The 18,706-nt window shown below is 48.0% G+C and overlaps 6 protein-coding genes across 6 annotated transcripts; 1 reads left to right on the forward strand and 5 right to left on the reverse strand.

The window, feature by feature from the left end:
- Positions 1 to 1,180: 1,180 nt before the first annotated feature.
- Positions 1,181 to 4,102, reverse strand: BGW36DRAFT_285569 (uncharacterized protein; the record flags this gene model as incomplete). Its single annotated transcript, XM_046210331.1, has 10 exons — positions 1,181 to 1,224; positions 1,287 to 1,972; positions 2,040 to 2,299; positions 2,352 to 2,420; positions 2,467 to 2,514; positions 2,579 to 3,155; positions 3,212 to 3,422; positions 3,486 to 3,648; positions 3,797 to 3,842; positions 3,936 to 4,102. The coding sequence occupies 10 exons, from the start codon at positions 4,100 to 4,102 to the stop codon at positions 1,181 to 1,183; spliced, it is 2,271 nt and encodes a 756-aa protein (XP_046077707.1).
- A 2,485-nt stretch (positions 4,103 to 6,587) lies between these two features.
- BGW36DRAFT_421661 (uncharacterized protein) lies at positions 6,588 to 8,387 on the reverse strand (the record flags this gene model as incomplete). Its single annotated transcript, XM_046219602.1, has 1 exon — positions 6,588 to 8,387. One exon carries the CDS (start codon positions 8,385 to 8,387, stop codon positions 6,588 to 6,590), a length of 1,800 nt encoding a protein of 599 aa, XP_046077708.1.
- A 1,204-nt stretch (positions 8,388 to 9,591) lies between these two features.
- Positions 9,592 to 11,431, forward strand: BGW36DRAFT_6772 (uncharacterized protein). The gene is made up of 2 exons (XM_046222511.1): positions 9,592 to 10,028; positions 10,096 to 11,431. Exons 1-2 carry the CDS (start codon positions 9,856 to 9,858, stop codon positions 11,321 to 11,323), a joined length of 1,401 nt encoding a protein of 466 aa, XP_046077709.1. The 5' UTR covers positions 9,592 to 9,855; the 3' UTR covers positions 11,324 to 11,431.
- A 310-nt stretch (positions 11,432 to 11,741) lies between these two features.
- BGW36DRAFT_392788 (ATP-dependent DNA ligase IV) lies at positions 11,742 to 15,138 on the reverse strand (the record flags this gene model as incomplete). The annotated part of the gene is made up of 6 exons (XM_046217737.1): positions 11,742 to 11,761; positions 11,832 to 12,448; positions 12,513 to 12,645; positions 12,710 to 12,841; positions 12,897 to 15,007; positions 15,065 to 15,138. 6 exons carry the CDS (start codon positions 15,136 to 15,138, stop codon positions 11,742 to 11,744), a joined length of 3,087 nt encoding a protein of 1,028 aa, XP_046077710.1.
- Positions 15,139 to 16,087: 949 nt separating this feature from the next.
- On the reverse strand, positions 16,088 to 17,661 carry BGW36DRAFT_286384 (uncharacterized protein; the record flags this gene model as incomplete). The annotated part of the gene is given in 2 exon segments (XM_046210408.1): positions 16,088 to 17,583; positions 17,598 to 17,661. The coding sequence occupies 2 exon segments, from the start codon at positions 17,659 to 17,661 to the stop codon at positions 16,088 to 16,090; spliced, it is 1,560 nt and encodes a 519-aa protein (XP_046077711.1).
- Positions 17,659 to 18,082, reverse strand: BGW36DRAFT_6722 (uncharacterized protein). Its single transcript, XM_046222506.1, has one exon. It carries the CDS (start codon positions 18,019 to 18,021, stop codon positions 17,743 to 17,745), a length of 279 nt encoding a protein of 92 aa, XP_046077712.1. The 5' UTR covers positions 18,022 to 18,082; the 3' UTR covers positions 17,659 to 17,742.
- Positions 18,083 to 18,706: the final 624 nt, after the last annotated feature.

Consider the following 18,706-nt stretch of genomic DNA (forward strand, 5'->3'; position numbering starts at 1 on the left):
GTTTGTGGGTTTGACCTTTATCTATTTTGCGTTATTAGCCAGCTAACCGATATTACAAGTCTCTCGCATTTGGTAGGATTCACGCTCAAGCTGCGAAATCTTGGAATTCGTGACCACGGTCTCATTCGAGAGTTGAGCGCTCCCCTTGTAGGCAGTCTTGTGGGAGGCGAGGGCCATTCCCGCCTTCATGACGAGGAAAACATATACCAGTAAGCATTGCCAACCCCTGTCGCATAATTCAGAAAGCCAAGATCGTCCGCTAATACTATGGACTATAGTATGGCGGTAGAATTCGCCTTGGAAACATCCAATGTCAACGTTCCCCTTCACATCCAGCGACATAGCCTGACAACGACTCCAAACCCGTACATCCTTCCTTTTGCACTACGTGGTCTGCTTGAAGAAGACTACGTGCGCCATGAGCTACATCAAGAAAGTCTGGAGCTGTTGAAGCAATTTGACGATTGGAAACCAACGACGAAGGTGCTCAAAGACGTGAAATTCCGATTGGAGGGCATACGTTCTAAACTTTGAGATTATGTCTCTTTTCAATTTGAATATCTATTGGGTAGAAATAAAGTAGAGTGGATAATTTGATTCAAATATATCCACGTCTACACGTAGCATTCACATAAATTGATGCTTTGTGTTCAGTAATATCAATATTCTTTTGATGAATCAATCGATCAATTCATAATTTTCACCACTTCCCCTCGTTCACTAATCTTATATAATGTCTATATAATTCATCAAGTTGCTTTTTGAATGCTTAACATTGATATTGGTCTCCAATCAAATAAGCCATATTGCAAGGCTTTGTTCAAATATGACATGATCTCCTCGTCCTTTCCTTGCAACGTTGCTAGGAATAAGAATGATGCGAGAAGAAAGTTAGGCGTAAATAAGATCCAAAGAGATCGTATTGGTACAAGTAGCACTTCAGAAATGCTATAGGAGGACTTTTTTCACTTTCCGCTTTTCTAGAACAACAGAAGTAAAAAGGTACTTGCTCGTGAAGACGTTGAAAATCCGACAACAAAAAAGGGTATGTAAAGAAAATCAAAAGGCCCTTGATCAAGGTCCCTGACACCAACCCATGCAAAAAGTATGAAGCGGCCGTAACAGTACGTTAAAATGACATTAAAATGCTGATTAATGCTATCGATCGATACGAATTTCGTCAATGTTGTGAGAATGCTGAATGAATCGCTCCCTCAATACCCTCTAAGAAAAAGAACCCAGATTAATAAAAACATATTCTTGGCGTCGGCGAGAGGAAGGCTCACCTCTCATTCCATCCAATGCTTCAAATGCCCGAGAGTAATTAGAAACCGCCCCAACAATACGCTCTAAGCCATGTCGTAACTCATCAGCCAGTCTTTCGGCCGAAGGATGACCATCATGGTCGTATTCGAGGCCGCTTGATCCATCCTTAGAGACCCTGGTCTTATAAAATATCATTAGCAATGCATAGCTACATTGCATGGCGCACGAGGCAAATGAAGGCATGGTGCGTGGTAACTGCGTTCGGGGATCCAAAAGCGCAGGATCTGCATATGGGTCAAGCCTAGGGACCGGGATGCCATGATCACTATGGCGAAATTGAAGAGGGTATGGAAGGCTCTGAAACACATGCGAGATCATTAAACCTGCTGTAAGGCAGACTTTGGCTGAATGCTGGCTAGTAAATGGAAATCCAGGGCCTAGCCAACAGTAATGTGGATGCAAAGAATCGGATGCGGCAGATGTAGACGACTCGGAAGGAGACCCAGTGTAAGCTGTACCTAAGACGTGGTTGGGATGATTTTCAAAACTATGACATTGACAAGCAAGTGGATTGACATCTCTCCCATTATTCACTAGCTGGTACGGGTCATCGATACTCGAGTTGGCGGTAGCTAAGTCATAATGTTTCTTGATGAAAATCGGAATATCGGAGAAGGCTTGGAATCGATGTGTTTTGATCTGTGCACTGCAGTAATGAAACACATAAGCGCAAATTCGATTGAACAAAGAAAATGCAGAAATTCATGGAATACCTAGCAAGTTTGATCTTCGCAATGGCTCGAATGCTACGAGCCGTGACAAACTCTTCCTCGATATCTGGGTGACCCGTTTGTGGAATAGTATTATGAGTATTCGCCTGGATTATTGCTGATGAGGCCCATGCATCGAGTTGCTTCATTTGTTCATAGATCCAGGGCATATTGGACCTGGATTTGAGGCATCTGTTCAGATCGATGGTGAATTGACCAGCGGTTACCAAAACTTGTTGAGCCTGTAATAATATCGACCAACCCTATGTAAGACGGGTGAGTAAAGGGAAACTGACTGGGAGGTTGTGGTACTACCTCTGGGTCTGATGCAAAATGTGGGTAAGGCGTTGTGAAACGAGGGTCATTAATGATCACGGTTGGGGGCTATATATTGTCAGCAGTTACACGAGGAAGAATAAGCGAGCAACACAGGACTGACCGTCACGCTGACAATGGAACCCTGAAGGACACAATAGTACTATATGATAAGAATTAGTCACATCTGCTCCTGCTTTCCCTGGTCATGATGTAGGTGCCCATACGGTCATCCACCACGCCCGTCTCTTAGCTTCGGAGAACTCATCATTTTCAGGGCCCAGAGCATAAAGAGATAGGTTCATAGCAATAACCCATGCTTGACCTGCACGGTATCTCATTTTCATCAGATTCCCACGCTGGGCATATTCGTAGATGCAAAGTATCAGCAATGCCAATATACTTTCTAATTCGATCGGCGCTCGAGGATGGAAAGGCACCCTGTCGATCGATGGTTGGGCATAATTTAGAGCCTGGGAGGGCTTTGTCCCCGAGTCAATCAGTTCACCATCGGTTTCGATACTTGCTGTGGCCAATCGGGCATAAGTTTGTGCATACGATCGACGTAGCACAGTGGAGCTGGGGCTCATAGGGTTTGGATCGTTGGGATGTGGAACAAGCGCGAGAATTGCAGATATAGCACAGCTTAATGGGGATACTGGTTGGTAAACAAGAGTGGGTTCCTCTGAAAGCGATGCTGGATGGGAGCCTGCATCGTTTAACGGTTGATCTGGACCTGGATGGGAGGTCCTGGGGGGCATTATTGGAAAATACGGATGGATGAAATCGTAATAGGCATTCAGTCTTGGGCGTTTGTCAGTCACGATCTCCGTCGTGCGCGTGTCTGAAGAAGCACTCACATGTCATGCTCGCTGCCGTACGCTCGCACAGTTGGCTGTTTGGCCTGGGGGGTGCCCAGAATTGGCGACACCGGCGTGTGATGTCCAACATCCCTAGTGATGAATATGCCCTCGAACATGCCCTGCACATTGACATCAGAGGCAAAGTCCAGGTGTCTCAAGCCGGCGCCGGGCAGAGACAGAGGGTCGATCTGGCTGAAGACTCCGTCGGCTGGGAAGGACGGTCAATGACAGAGGAATAACAGAGGAACGACAATGGACGACGCGCACTCACTCTCATCGTAGCGGGTGGTGGCAGGCGCGGCGGAGGGCTGCCACTCACTGAGCTGAGAAAACCCTCCTGCTCCTGCCGCTGGTGGGGGAACTGCCACTTTCTTCTTCCGCGGCCCTCCCCGTTTGCTGGGAAGGTACGAACAGTCCCGACCTTTGCTGAAGCACTTCACTCACGAAGCAGTAGACTCCTTAGCACGAGTTCGCGGTACGTCCTTGTTCCCTCAGGCAAAAGGCTCTCGACATCTCCAACGAGGAGAGCGGAGAGCGGAGAGCGGACTGGGGACAAGAAACAGAGGAGAGGAGAATACATACACTGGAACAGGGTTCCTGCCCGTCACACCGAGTCCGCGAGGTTCGACTAGAAAACAAAAGGCCAAGTCAGATCATGATCGGTCAGGTCGTATGCCGGTGATGCAACAGGATCATGTGCAGCGATTGAGGCCGTTCTTACCATGCCAAGCAGGCTACTTTCACGGGCGGTTTGGCAAACTTCCTGCGGGCTACCGACTGTCCAGGGAGCTTGCTGTCACCCGTCTGACCGTGCTGTTGTGGTTGGTCTTGTGGGAAATGGTGCTGATGGTGCTGTTGCTGGAAGTGTTGTTGCTGGTCCAGCACCATTGCGACACGGCAAGGGCCTGTTTATGATGGCGGTCGTTTTGACTAGATCCCGACGGGCTTCGAGTTCGAGCGGCCCGACTTAAGAGAGGTTGAAATGACCCTTAGCAGTAAGACCAGCAGAAGTCTAAGCAACCCGATTCGACTACAGAGTCCAATCGATCGGTCAATCAATCATCGACTGACCTACCGATGGATTGCAAGCCCCGCTGACAAAGACACGCAGACTCAAAAAAGAGGCGCATAATCGTCTCCTGACTATCACGCAGTCCCGGGATGGAGGACTGGTCTAACAATACCCAGCAAAAAAGGAAAGAGATCTAATTCGCTCAAGCTAAGAAGCTGAGCACCTGGATTATAGGAATTAAACAAATGAATCCTCGGTAGCACCCGCAGATGCTGCTGTCCCAGAGCAGATCCCGATCTATGACCGATTTGCACAAATCGGGATTTGATTGAACGACCAAAGAGGATTAGTGGGTGCGCATTGTGTTGCCACAATAATAACATGAGCAATCGCCCTGTGCGTCTAAATAATAATTCTCCTGTCTCCTACCACCCTCCGCCTTCCACTAGGGTTCCGGAGTGGAGGGCTACTGAGTATACGATTTGGCATGCATGGACTACACAGCTTCTTCACGAGATTGGTTTCTATAGTTACGAGGAACAAAAGCACATCTTCTAAGCTGAGGCTTGGTTGCTGCTGTCTATGCTCCGTCCGACTGCTACTTGAATGGTAGACAGTCTCTCGTTCGTCTTTCATATAAGAATCATTCCATTCAATGATGCCGGTCACTTGACTGTGGTAGTTTTGTCAGGACCCTAAGCTCCTCTGTCTTCGTTCTATTTTTTCTCTCTTTTGGTTTTGTGGCTGCTATCGGATGACGACAGTGTATCACTTCCATGGGCCGGCTCAAAGGAGGGTTGTTCGCAAAAAGTGTGATAATATGTGGTTCGGGACTTCGCACTGACTCTAGAGGGGTGGAGGCGCTGATGGCTAAAGCCTGAAGCCCACAACAATGGGGCGGGACCTATTCAATTCAGGATCGCCACCTTTGTTCCCTCATTTGAGTTTACTGTATGGCCAGACACTGGGAGACCCCCATAACCATGGCCACCATACAGTGTTTGAATATCCGTGGGTTCCGAGATTAGGGTCGAGGTGGAAACGGGGACAGCATTCCAAGGGAAGCGGCAAGCCGTTGAAAGATAGGAGTAGCGTCATGAACGATTTGATTTGCCCTTATCGGTATCAACGGGCGGGGAAGATCGAGACGCGTTGTACCGTTGTAACTTGTACTTAGTTACTTCTAGACTGTAGTACTGCTGTTTCTGGAGCAGGCCCTGATTATCCACTCAGGCCGGAAGTTGCCCTGATAGTCGGCGAACAGAGAGGTGATTCCGGAATCCAAAAAAAATAGTAGTGGCCGGACCATGGTCCTGGTATTGCCTCCTGATTCGCTGCTGCCGAAGAAACTTCTCTAGACTCTCACTGGCAGGAAGGCTAGTTCCAGCCTTTGCAGGCCCGTCAAACGTGCTTTTGCTGTCGATCACCCGACACAAGGCATGATGACATGATGAACTGAGAGTCTGAGACCACTCAAGGAGCTGGGCCGTGATGAATCGGCGATTACGGCTAACCCGGTACCCTGGCTATGGACATCCTCCGACAACTAGCTGGGGCTTGCTCATCTCCATCACTGAGCAGAGATCGGTATGTTTCAGAAAATATAGTTTACACAGCCATCACACTAGACACGTGGGAAAAGGGGCTACGATGAACTAATCATGATTTGATGAATATCTTCATCTCATGGCCAGCAACCCAATCACGATGCCCTAATCCATGAATTCCAAGACCGAATAGGAAAAAATAGGCTCGCATAGCCATGAGGCAGGGAAGTTTAAATACTGATTAGTATTAAAGGGGATTATTGCGAGTATTATAAACAGCGCTTTGATTACGTTTCAGGTTGCTTTTGAATTTCTATTTCTGCTTTTCTGATTAAGTTTGGCTAAGCGAGAAAGGCGAAACGTTGACGAATTGCAGTAGTAGTAGAACTCCTACATACAGAGTCGTGCTGCCCACCAGTATGAATATTGTTATTGTGTGAATTAGAGAGCATTAATGTCGCATTGGATAGAAACTTATCTGCTGCAAGCACTGGCTTGGCCGCCATACCTCATGAGCGTCGTACAGCAAAAGCTGAAAGAGGTGAGATTTGCCGATGCTGGCCGAGGCAGAATTTTTTGTGAGTGGATCGGAATTAGGTTCCAATTTCTCTCGCCCTCCTGCACCATCACGAAGGAGGCAAGCATATTTCGGGGACTGGGCCTCACTTCGGCGAGTATTTATAAGAGCTATGAGAATGAGAATGAAGATATGGAGAGCCATTGCAAACCATGTGGGCTTTAATGTATTAATATTGTGTTTCTTTGTCTATGTAGTATGATTAGATACAGAAAATCGCCCCCTTTTTGGCCCAGCTCAAAGTCCATGGAGCACTTTAATGCCTGGCGAATGTCGCACCGAGTCCCAGACACTGTCCGGTACTTTGACGGGGATCTTATGTCCCTTGAGGCTTTCGTCGATGAGCCACAAGCCGACCACAAACTCCTCTCGTGACAGCAGGCCAATGCGATTGTGATCCACAAGATCCCATATTGCTTCGAGTGTATGCGAGGGTAAGCGACTGCGCAACCAGATGTCCCTCACCACGAGATGCACTACCATATCCGAAAGTACAAGAGTGCGCGGTACGTAGGGTAACATTTCGTAGATCAGTGACTCCGGAGGTATCCACAGTCCTTTGTTGGCAGCCCACACTCCTTCATATCGTTTACGTTCGCGTTCTGGGACTTCTTGCCGCCATCGTTTCCGGTCACCTTCATGATACTTATGAGGGTGATGTCGGATCAAATGTCGCCCACTATGTTGTTTAGTAGCTTCATCATCTGACTTGGATGGATCTCTAAGAGTTTGTCGTAGTCCTTTGGACGGACTTGGTGTCGTACGGTGCTGTTCACCCTTGAACATATCTGTAGGGTTTAAAAGCGAGCGCGAGCGGGTGCGACGATGCGGTGGAAGAGGCGGTGGCTCCTTCAGCGGCGACGCAGCGCGAGATGACCGAGATGACGCCAGAGAAGACGCGACAATTGCATCAGCCAACGATTCTTTGGTCATCCCAGTTGCCTCATTTGTATGGCTTTTATCCTGGCGGGTAGAGCTTTGGGCATGCGCTGATACCCGTCCTAGATCCGATGTTGAAGTATTGTACGAAGAACGTGTACTGACAGAGCTAGAACGAGTGATGCTACGATTGCTAGAAGTTCGCTCCTGTGGAATGGGAGATGAAGAATCCGTATATATTTCTTCTTGAAAGGATGAGTTAGTCGGCCTGGGAGGTGGTTGGGGCCTGGGTGGCCTTTCCTGGGGAGTAGCTGCAGTTCGCCTTGGCCGGGGTACAGAAGGAATCATGTTACGGTTATGCTGCTCAGTTTGTAGTTCGCTAGAACGTTGGATTAAATGCTTTGGCTGTTGACCAGTAGAGAATGGAGTGATAGCCTGGGTCCCTGGCCGGTCATGAGCAGCCTCCCTTGGCACTGGGGATCGTAATGGGCGTTCTTCAACGCTCAAAGTAGACCTACTCCGACTAGGTAGCAGTGGTTTGGCTTTGCTCTGGTCTGCCATGCTTTCAAGCGAGCTTGCAACAGCAGGACTCTTCCGAACAGGAACAGGTGCAGGCAGTGGCCTTGGACTTGGACTACCCAAAATAGCCGGTTTGGACTTCCTCAACCCTGTCTCATGTATTGGAAAATGCTCTCCATCTCTCAGTATACGAGTTGGAAGCACCGACGGGGTGGGTGAGGTAGTCTGGGGGGTTCGACTGGCAGACCTCGCTGCAGCTAAAGCGGCAGCTTGGACCTGAAAACTTGTTTCTTTGGAAGGAGGCCACTCTTCTCTGTTTGAAACAAGCGAGTGCGCGCTTCTAGGAGCTAGGTTTCCAGAGAACTGCTTTATCCTATCCGTCACAAGACCATCTTGCGGCATTTCGGATACAGTATCATTCTCATCAGATATCACATCACGCTTAGTAGGATCGGCCATCGCAGATGCTCGAATCGTTTTGCTTGTATTCCGGGAGGCATTCGATAAACCGGACTGCGCTGGATGGGCATTGAATGCCACGCTTGCACCTTGAAGGGCGGTCGAGTCCTTCGCACTGTTGACATGTCGTTGAGAGGCCTGCCGACCGTCCAGAACGACACTAACAGCGCCGCCGCTCATGAAAGCATACGATTCTCATTAACATCAACCCATGTGAATCTGGCCGGTCTCCTGTCTATGGCCCGAGGTGTTCCGAGAATCAATGTCGATAGCTTAACCAGAGTCAACGTCTCAGAATCGTGCAAGCATACAAGTCCGACCAATGAACTTTCCGTAGCCTCCCGTGGTCACAGCTTTAGCCAGATGTTTGCGATGGCATATTCAACGTGTGAACGACTCTCCGAACAATGTGCATTGGGATTGCTGACGGTGTGTTTCACTCGGAAGCGCTTGAAAGACGGGGGAGAACTAGCCTGTAAGTCACGTGACCTCTGCCGTCTCCCAGTATTGGCAGGTGCGCATGTTTCCTTCGCTCTTCTTCAGCACTCGCATATGACATCTATATTAATCAAATCAGATCAGATTCACATTTCGGAGACTGCTATGCGAGATAGTAATGTGATATGCTGCGTGACCTGTTCATTCTACCTGCTAGTTTGTCTCATCTTGATATGGGCTGAGGTGAGTTAGTTCGCAAAATGCACCGATTGGACTAGTAGATTGGCTAACTTCTTCGTGCAGTAAACGGTCCTGAAAACGATATCAGAATGTCAGTTGACTTCAAGGACCAAGAGCTAACCCAAATGAGGCTATTAGGTCAAGGCAATCGGTTAATTACTTTTGGGACGAGGATATACATGTAAGCTTCTGTGGACGCGTACCTAAATGAAAATAACCAACCGACCCATCAATTTGTCCAATAATTTTCAAACCCAAATGCTGGACTCCTATGAACATGGCCAGAAACAATACCGGTTCAAATATCCCGCTCATCCGCGGACTTGCATCGATGACAACTTCCAGATGTCGGTAAAATGTGCTGATCGTTCGTGGCTTATTAGCCGATGTGGGGATGCGGGGGAGCCTCTGAAGCTCACATCTCCACCAACAAACCAATAATGGGAGGCACGCCTCTTCACAGGACTCCAAATTTGGCAAATACGCCGGTTGATGCAAGCACTGTACGAGGCTCTAAAGCAGGTCACAGTTTGCCTCCGCGTAATCGCAATCTCCCGCTCAGTTGGTTCATTGGCTAGCGAGTCTCAAAATGTCGATGATCTCAGTGCCTCTGTGGAGTAAAAGTACGGGGAAGGACTGGCTGCCCATGTGCTGGGTTTGGTGGATTGTGTCTGTTTTAAGACCCCAGATATCCCCATTCCACGTTGCCCTCATCGATTCTCTACGGTCACCAAATCGTTGTGTGAATGCGGCCACATTGTATCTCTCGAAAGCGAAAGTCTTAGCAGATTCTATATTATCGATTCATGCAACTAATGCAACAGCCGAAGCAAGAGCGACAGCCTCTGATCAGGCACATCAATTGAATGCGACTCACAACGCCAAGTGCTAAGCAGGATTAATTGACATCTGTTAGAGAGTTCTACCGACTAAGCTGCTTCCTGTCACATCGTACAGTCCTCGACGGCTTATGGATACTCCGAAAGCTAAGGATGAAGGCCGCAGGAAGGCTTCTACATCATTGAAATGTGCTGTTTGCCAGGCCACCTTCAGAAGGCCAGAGCACCTCAAACGGCATCTACGCAGTCATACAAAAGAGAAACCATTTCAATGCAATCAATGTAGTCGTCGATTTTCAAGAAGGTATCAACTTCAACCAAATGTTCATGATTAAATGACCACACCAACCTTTTTCTAATACCAACGCTAGTGATACCCTTCATCGACATGAACAAAGTCACCATACGCCTGGAGCTCAAGGGAAACTAGACTACGCTCATAGGATCACTGTTAAAACTTTTCGTGCCTGCTTCGAATGCGCAACCGCTCGTGTCAGATGTAGCGGGGGGGATACTTGTTCTAGGTGCCAAAGCCGGACAATACGATGCCAATACCCCACCGAGCGACGTTCGAAATCAAAGAAAAGCCATGGTCCACCCACAATTCTCATTGAATCACAGCCTAATAGCAGTAACTCGCCAGAACAGTCGCTCACTGCCCTTGTGCTTCAGGGATCGGTCACTTCGGGAAGCCCACCGTCGGAACAGCAAGTGTCTCAGCAGCTTCAATTTCGATTTATAACCTATGATGCAGGTTCCCAAGGAAGTACGCCAGATCAACAGGAAACGCCTCGTTCCAGTACGGAGCAGATCGCGAAGTTATCGGACAGTATTGTTACAGTAGAAAGTCAACCTCAGGATTTTCCTGAACGGCCTCTGAATAACCCACTATTTTCATATTCTTATGTCGAAAACTCTTCTAGAGTTTTCTCGCAAGATATTAAATCTTCATTTCAAATGACATCACTGAACAATTTCTCAGTATCCCAAGACGTCCAACCCATTGATCCGCAGATCCAAGGCGGCGATATATCTATCGATAATTCACCATTAGACATTACATTTGAGCAAAATTTGTGTCAACAAGATCCTAGCTCAGCATTGAATTGGCTCCCAAGCGATCTGTTAAAAAATTCTTGGGGTTCATTTTTAATAGACGAGGATCACTTAAATCAATCTTTTCAGCAGTGGTGGCCAGAAGGGTTTGAAACGGACGGTACATGGCTACCTCCTATCCCGTTTGTCGATCACGTAACTTTATTCGACGATTCGGAACAGCAGTCTCTCAATAACATACCACCTGTGGATAGTCCGGAAACTCATAGCAGTATATCACAAGATGGATCTGTATTTTCGGAATCTAATGACGAATCTATTTGTTCTGGAGAGTATTATGTTGATGGTGAGGGTGCTCGGTATCCAAAATATAGCCGAAGTCGAAACATACCGTGGGAAACAACTCGAAACCTGATTTCTCTACCTCGAAGTCAACGAAACGCAAAAGAAAGTTCCTATGTCTCATTTCCACAGACACATGATATACGAATGAGCGATTCGTGTTTCATTGAAGATAAGCACATTTTTTCCGGGTACTTATGAAAACATTATTCATACATTTTGAAGGGCCATGTGACAGCGAAAATAGTCTGGTCATTCCCTTTGAAACGAATAGTTTCGTGGATTCCGATGTGCTCACTTATTTTACACAGCTTGTTATGGGCGAATTTTAGCCAGTGTATCCGATTTCTCACATCGCTACATTTGAACGAGAACCATTGGATTTTGAGCCTCACAGTGGCAGCGATTGGTTGTAGTTATGCCAACTCGTCAATGGCAGTGTAACACCTGCATCCTCTACATGAATTCGTTCGGCAAGCAATTATAGTCAAAAAGGAGAAGAACATGTTGAATTCATCCCCAATATGGCACTGGCAAGCAATGCTATTAAACTGTATCGGTCTAATACATAGTCGAGATGACCAATCTAAAGAGGCTGGCTTGGGTTTATTTAGTGATCTCATCGCGATGGTGCAAACCCTGAAACAAACAAACCTAGTTAAAATCATCAAAGATACAGAAAAGTGTAGATTCAGACGAAGCAACGTACTCTCTTCATCTACCAATGTCTTCTCCCTCCAACTCTCCTCCACCCATTCGACACTCACGATATGTGGTATTCTCTCCCCCACCCGCTTCGAAAGCTGTTTCCGCAGCGACGTGACATCTTGTTTAGATGAGGGTGATATAGGCACAACAACATGTGTGACGGTGTTTATATTATTTCCTGCTTTCGTAGTCTTTTCGCGGTTGGAACTGCTACTTTTAATGCTAGAGTCGTTATTATCGCCTATTTCCAGATGTGTGGAAATGTTTGCGCCGCCGAATTCCGCGAGACTGCGGGCGAGCCAGAGCCTCTGGGATGATTCAGGTTCGGTTTCTGGGGAAGATGGTGATATTGTGGAGGGGTGGAAGTATATGGTCAGTCCCTTGAACAGCCAGCCGGGTAAAGCGCCTTCAGTGAAAGAGCGAAGTTCTTGAAATCGTGCAAAAAGACGTTCAGAGAGGATGGAATTATCTGCATCGTTAATCATCTTGTCCAGCTTCATCTCCTCGAGAACGGATCTGAGTTCGTCAATGGTGGTGTTTCGTGTATAGCTGTCGTTGTATTCGTCAACGTTACCGGCGATATTATCCTGTTGATCCTCTTTGGTGAAAAACATGTGTCTACAAAAGTTATCCGTTAGGATGTGACTAGTATGAATGTCGATCTTTATTTCAGATCACTCACTTAGGTTCTAGCGGGAGAATAAGCGTGGGAAGGTTTTTGTCGGCTTCATTTTGCTGAATACAGTCGAATAACCAAAGGGGCCGTATAATGTTTTCCTTTCCACTTTTTTGTAAGGAAGCAACCTTGACGGTCCCTAGAAATCCCCTTTAGTTCTGTAAAAGGTATACACTTCCTCGTGACGAATAAAGGAAACTTACTTCTTTCACCTATACAGACCATATTTGGAGCTGCTGTATGTGTCTGGTATATCTGGCCGCCATTCGACTTGACTAGCTGTTCAAGTTCGACTTTTGTTTTCTTTTTGGGGGTTTGGGTATCTGTCATGATGACTTTTTATAGTCAGCCTAGACAGTTTTGATCAGGAAGAAGAGAGCGTAGACATACAAAAGTTCAATCCATCGAATACATTCCCAACTGGACCAGCGTATTCTACAGTTGCATCCTCATCATATCCCGTAACAGTCAATGGCTTCTTCGTAGTTGTTTTGATACGTTTTTTGCGGAAGTTCTCGACAGTGAACTGTTTCTCCCTTTGTTCTCGCTCGACATTCGACTTGAGATCCAGGAATTCTTGCACCGATAATGCCGTTTTCCAGTCCTTGTCCATGCGCAGTCTCTTGAACCGGGGAAATCGAAGAGTTAGTCCAATCCGGAATTCCTCACTGACTGATACAGATGCAGCCTTCACACAAATAACCACCGACTCATCCGGTCTTATCCACTCATCGGGTCGTTCTTTTTGAACAGTCTCCCCACCTGCTAGCTCGATAAACTCAGATGGGGGCTTTTTAGGATTCCAAGGTTTCCATTTTCCATCCGTGTGATGGCGAATATTCGCGTAATCCGCAGCAGTCAATCCACCACCTACTTTACAAAACGAGTAGCATTTCATCGGCATAGTCCCCTTTGGTAAGCTGGAGTCGTCAACACGCAAACCGCAAAGATAACTGGAAATGGCGCCGCCCCTTCGTCCAGAGCCATAATAGCCTCCGATGACAACGAGGTCCAGTGATTCTCCAAACTCGGTCATGTATTCTGGCTTCACTTTCATCCAGTCATCATGACGCTCGTTAAGTCTGTAAGGAGATCTTGGATTTTTCAGTACTAGTCCTTCGGATGCTTCTTCAACAACTTTTCGTAGGATGGGTTCTATATCAGACGCCTTGGCGGCTTCTTGATAGGTATGGATCTCAAACCTTCGGTGCACAGGTTCTATGACCTTTTCAAGTGCTTTACGGCGGTCGCGTAACGTATAGCATGTCAGATCTCGGTCATTGAGAAATAATATATCAAAGACTCGAAATAATGGACGAGGTCCATTTGAATTGGGATCTCGCTGTTCGGCCAGGGCTGCGGTCTTTAATGTACCGAATGGGACTGGTGCATCTTGCTCTGGATCCCATGTCACCATTTCACCATCCAGTATGATGTTATCCACACCATCGACAAAAGCGTCTTTCAAATGGCGTGTCAGAGAGCCACTGGGATCATAAAACCCATTGCCATAGAGATATGTGTAATCCTTGGCTTTGCGAGACCAGAAACAAAACCGCTTGCCTCCCTCGACAGAATCATCAGATGCCATGTGTAGTTGCAGTCTCTCGCCATCTAGTTTCTCCTCGATCCAGAAAGTAGGATCCTCCTCTGTAGGACGCATGCGCTGCACCATTTTCTCAAAGGAATGCATTTGAAACTGGGCGAGCTGGGGTTGAAAACATTGCATGAGTGAGACTCCTCTATCATCGCCTTCTAGCCTGATATTTGGGTCATGCAGTTCCCAACAGACACGGCGCAGACTACTAGATATACTGAATAGTCTTTCTGCATCGGTATGCCATACATCGAAGAATGTTCGCTCTGTAGCCCCTACTTTCATTTGCCTGAGAATGATCCGTATAAGCCACATCAACTCCTCTGGGTTCATCCGCCTGTAGAACTCGGCTAATATAGGGAGCTGCTGGTCCTCTTTCGATGCGACTGAGAGCTGGTCTAGACGCTCATTGACCTCTTCAATAAGCATATCGCCAACCTCGGTCCTCATGGGTCTCTTCGACAGCACTTCATAGCATCGTCCTGCAAAGTCACCTGCCATGCGGCTAGCGGCACTCTGACCCGGCAACTTCCAGTTCAACAGGTTGAGCCCATCCTCAGAGTTTTTGTCGATTTTCATAATGCGGACGAGTAATTTGCCAATGACTTTTTCTTTCAATCCATACATTGCCCGATCCCGATCTTTGTCGGGCACAATCAGGCGAAAAGCCGGGTAGATATCATCGCCAACTTCCTTGCGCCAGCGCGAGATGAAGCGCTGGATGATATCGCGTCGACGGTCCTGGGCATTAAGACCGCCGGTTGAGCCATGAGGCCCGACTTTTCGACGCGAGGCTGTAGCAACCGCAGGCTTTTTCTTGTTGTCGGTTAGTGGGGTGAAGAGCTCAATGAAAAGATCGTGGAATGGTAGAGTGCGGCCATGATTGCGAGGCCGGTTGGGATATCTGCGTCATATGTGAGAATATAATCAGAAGAACTGATGACGGCAAGTCGTATCGTACTTCTCATCCAGCTCCTGCTCATCGTCCGGGTGGTCAACGTCAGGCATCTGAGTGTCTTGGTCGTGCTGCTCCATTCTTGCACATCAAGATAAGGATGTGTTCACTTTGATATAACAAGCCCTTCTTCAGTCGTTTCTGCTTCTCCTCTCTCTCTAATTTTTTTAAAATATAGGATGTCGGTAGGCACGCGCCATGCTAGGCTGCAGCTGATTCCGGAGAGCGGCGAACAACGCGAGAACATGTGACTCGCGGTTGCAAGACTTAACGTCACGTCATCATATGTCTTCCATATTTAGCCGCCAGTCTCTTCCTGCTTCTCTTTTAGATCTCTAACTATTCATAACTTGTGTTCAAGTTCTGGACTTTTAAGTATTGTTCTGTGGTACCGTCTGTATTTCATTTCAGCCTGAGGTGTCCATGCCTCCCCAAACCAGTCAACGTCAAATCATATCATCAACCACTAAGCGGAGGATAAGGGCTGCAAGACTCCCAGTTGGGCAGGTCACATTCTGCCATTCGCTGAGACTTTGACCGCTCAGGCCATTCTCCGCAAACGGGTACTGGCTAGAGATAAGGCCTTCATTTCTGTCGTTCATTACCACCACCTATTGAACTCAATGTGCAGATGGTGGGGGAACGATGATCCTACAACAAATCCTGTGGTGGGATTCAAATCCTTTTGATGCGGGAGCCGCGGATAGTTGCAATAAGGAAGAGAATCATGGTATCTGTATGAATAAGGCCCCGCTATATTTTTGGCTAGATTTAGAAAATAACAATGGTAGTAATAATATCGTGTCAAGATGAATTTGCTCGAGTTATGCTATTCGTCACATTACAAAAAGAAATAAAGCAATGCAAGGGTTGTCCAGCAAGACCATCCATCTTTGTGCCCAACGCCACGCTATGTATGTATCAATGTCATCGTGCCCAGGGCGTATTCGTTCGCAGGGGCTACGGTAGTAGTATTTACAGGTGCAAAGTGTGAGAGTAAAAATAGAGTAAAAATGAAAATGATAGACATCACCCTTGGGTGCGCTCGATGGATATTCCCATCCATCGCTGAGGAACAGCTGGCTCGTCGTAGCTGTAGACTTCAGAGACAAACTGGATAGCTTTGCGTGGGGGCAGCCATATCTTCGCGCGTGTAGGGATATCGTCTCGTAATTTGCCCTTGCGACGCATGTTCATCTCCAGGACGACCATGCGGAGAAAGTCACTGTTCTCTCTTGGTTCTCGCTGGCGAGAAGAGGGAACTTCCGGGTCAAACGTGAATGCCTGCTGATCATTGTCCCTGCCCGCGCTGAACCGGCCGCGTTTGGAAGAGGGTCCAGACCGATGATACGTTTGCATTTGAATCGACGCCGGCGTGTTGTTGACATTTCCCTTCACGTCCTGTCGGAACTCGTTGTACACATACATCTCGCTAGGAGACAGCGTAATTGGGTTGAGATAACGACGTAGTGCTGGGGATGGTGGCTCATTTGTGGGGAGCGGACGCCGGTCATCAGTCAGTTCTGGAGCAATAGAGAATAGAGACCGCGTTAGGAAATCATCTGGCTGTACTGAAGGTGTCGCGAAATTGGAAACTGTCTGTGCAGCCGACTTGATGGCTCTCAAGGAGGCGGTCAAGTTGGACTTGAAGGTAGAGCCCAATCGCGGGAATGTCCTCAGAGAGGTGCTTTGATGAGAGGGAACGCTAGGAGGCTCTAAAGATTCTAGAGATTCAAAGCACGTGTCAAGCGAATCGAGGTCAGACTCGAGAAGTGGGTGGTTAGATGCGCAGTCCTGTGGTGGCGAGAACTGTTTTCGTCGCTCACGACTTCTTCGATAAACAGATGACGAAGGGGTTATCGGACCCGACGTCATCAAAGAGTTCAACTCATGGTCTAGAGAAGGCATCGAATCGCTGGATATAGAGCGGATCGAATCTGGTCTCTGGAGTTCCGTAGTGCTCACAGATTCGGACTTGTCATATTCATCATCTGGAGGGCTAAGTAAACAGTCCAGGGGTGAACTCCCAGAGCCGTCCAGGATTGAAGCATCACCTCGTGACTTGACGCCTTCCCTGAGGAGGCGACTGAAATCCTCTACATGATTTCCTGGGGGTAGCCGACGAGGGCTCCTTATACTCCTAGCTCGTCGAGGAATAGTAGTTGTCTGTAGAAGCGTAGCTAGCGATGGTGACAGGTTGGTATCTGAAGGCTGCGACGATGACGTCTGCGTCGAAGCCGCACGGTTCCGACCAAGTTGTGCAGGCCGTGCATTGGAATAGTGAGCATCATTCCGGTTCGAATTTTGCTGTGGCGGTATCACAACTGGGTTAGTATGAGGTATGTCGGAGGGGGCTACTGTGACGGGTTGCGCAAGTGTGGCGTCCCTGGGGAGCGGTGGAGAGCGAGACTTGTCGTGGCGCGGGCGGGCTGCTTGTGTCTTGGAAGGCTTCTCATACTGTGCAGAAGCTCTTTGAAAAGGCGCGGAAGAGAATAAGAAAGCTCTCGGCACCATCATGTTGCATACTCGGAGACCGTACACGGCTTGGGTAACATGTCAACTCCCGAGGAGGCGCTTTGATCGAGGTTCTGAACGAGGAACATAGAGAGGATGGCGACGGATTCTCCACGTGGATGTCCGCTGATCGCGGACGCTGGATGGATGGACAGTCGCGAAATGTCTTGTCAGTGCTGATTGTTTGTTCTGGTTTGTGTGGCAGGGTGCGCAGATGACGGAGTAATCGGGCTGAGCTGATTCGCGGACTGGCACGCGACTTGCACGGGGCAACGTTGACAGGCAGGCGTTCGTCGGTGGCAGACGCGGGTGCAGTTGGCAGGCGTGTCAGGACAGAGTAAACGGCGAGGAGGATGTTGTCGAGGGAGGGAAGCTGAGAAATGGGAAATGTGAGGCTTTGTAGGGTGTGATAAGGGAGGGTTACTGTGAATGTAGAGTAAGCAGGTCATAGATAAAGCGGCCTGATAATGCACGGCAGAGAACGCCGGGGGCGGCCGTAGTCAACGTCAGTCTGCAGCCCGCAGCCTCCGTCGGATGGCCAACCCGGCCTTGATTGGTGGGGCGTCTGAGCAGTGGGGCGCGTGGTAATTCAGTTACGGTCACAGTCACCTGACCCTGTGCTCCCACGTACACGATGTATGCAATGCGCTGGCATTTTTGATTGCAGCGTCTCTAAGCGGGTCGGCACTGCGCTGCTTAAAATTATTCCACCGGCTCTTTCTATGCATTTGTTTTTTCTATTCTTTTTCCTCAACAATTCTCTCCCCAGGAACACTGCCGACGCTCTTATTAATATTAATAATATGAACGAGCCGCGGCCAATAGGAACGGGCCCGTACGTTGCCTGTATCAATACGTCCGCCGCAGGACCTGACCGGGTATGGTACGATAACCTTTAGTGAGACAGATCAGTGGCTTAGAATCTTCCCCGGTGGGGCGTGGAAGGTGTCGGTACTTCTGCTTAGTAGTGCTATTATTATTATGATTTTCATTTTTATTATGTATCTGTATTGTTTTCCGTGCGATCCGCATGGAGATCTTCAGCCTGCCACTGACAGCTCTCTGATTATTGACCGACTCGTCTCCTGCGTCGGACTGGTCCACCTTACAATAATTAGCCTTCGTGACCCAAGG

This window comes from Talaromyces proteolyticus, assembly GCF_021365285.1.
Source record: "Talaromyces proteolyticus strain PMI_201 chromosome Unknown BGW36scaffold_1, whole genome shotgun sequence".
In the NCBI taxonomy this organism is placed as follows: domain Eukaryota; kingdom Fungi; phylum Ascomycota; class Eurotiomycetes; order Eurotiales; family Trichocomaceae; genus Talaromyces; species Talaromyces proteolyticus.

Coding starts and splice junctions, on each gene's coding strand:
- BGW36DRAFT_6772 (XM_046222511.1), top strand. CDS start 9,856: ATGGATACTCCGAAAGCTAAGGATGAAGGCCGCAGGAAGGCTTCTACA. Junction 10,029..10,095: donor AGTCGTCGATTTTCAAGAAG/GTATCAACTTCA, acceptor TACCAACGCTAG/TGATACCCTTCATCGACATG.
- BGW36DRAFT_6722 (XM_046222506.1), bottom strand. CDS start 18,021: ATGACCTGCTTACTCTACATTCACAGTAACCCTCCCTTATCACACCCT.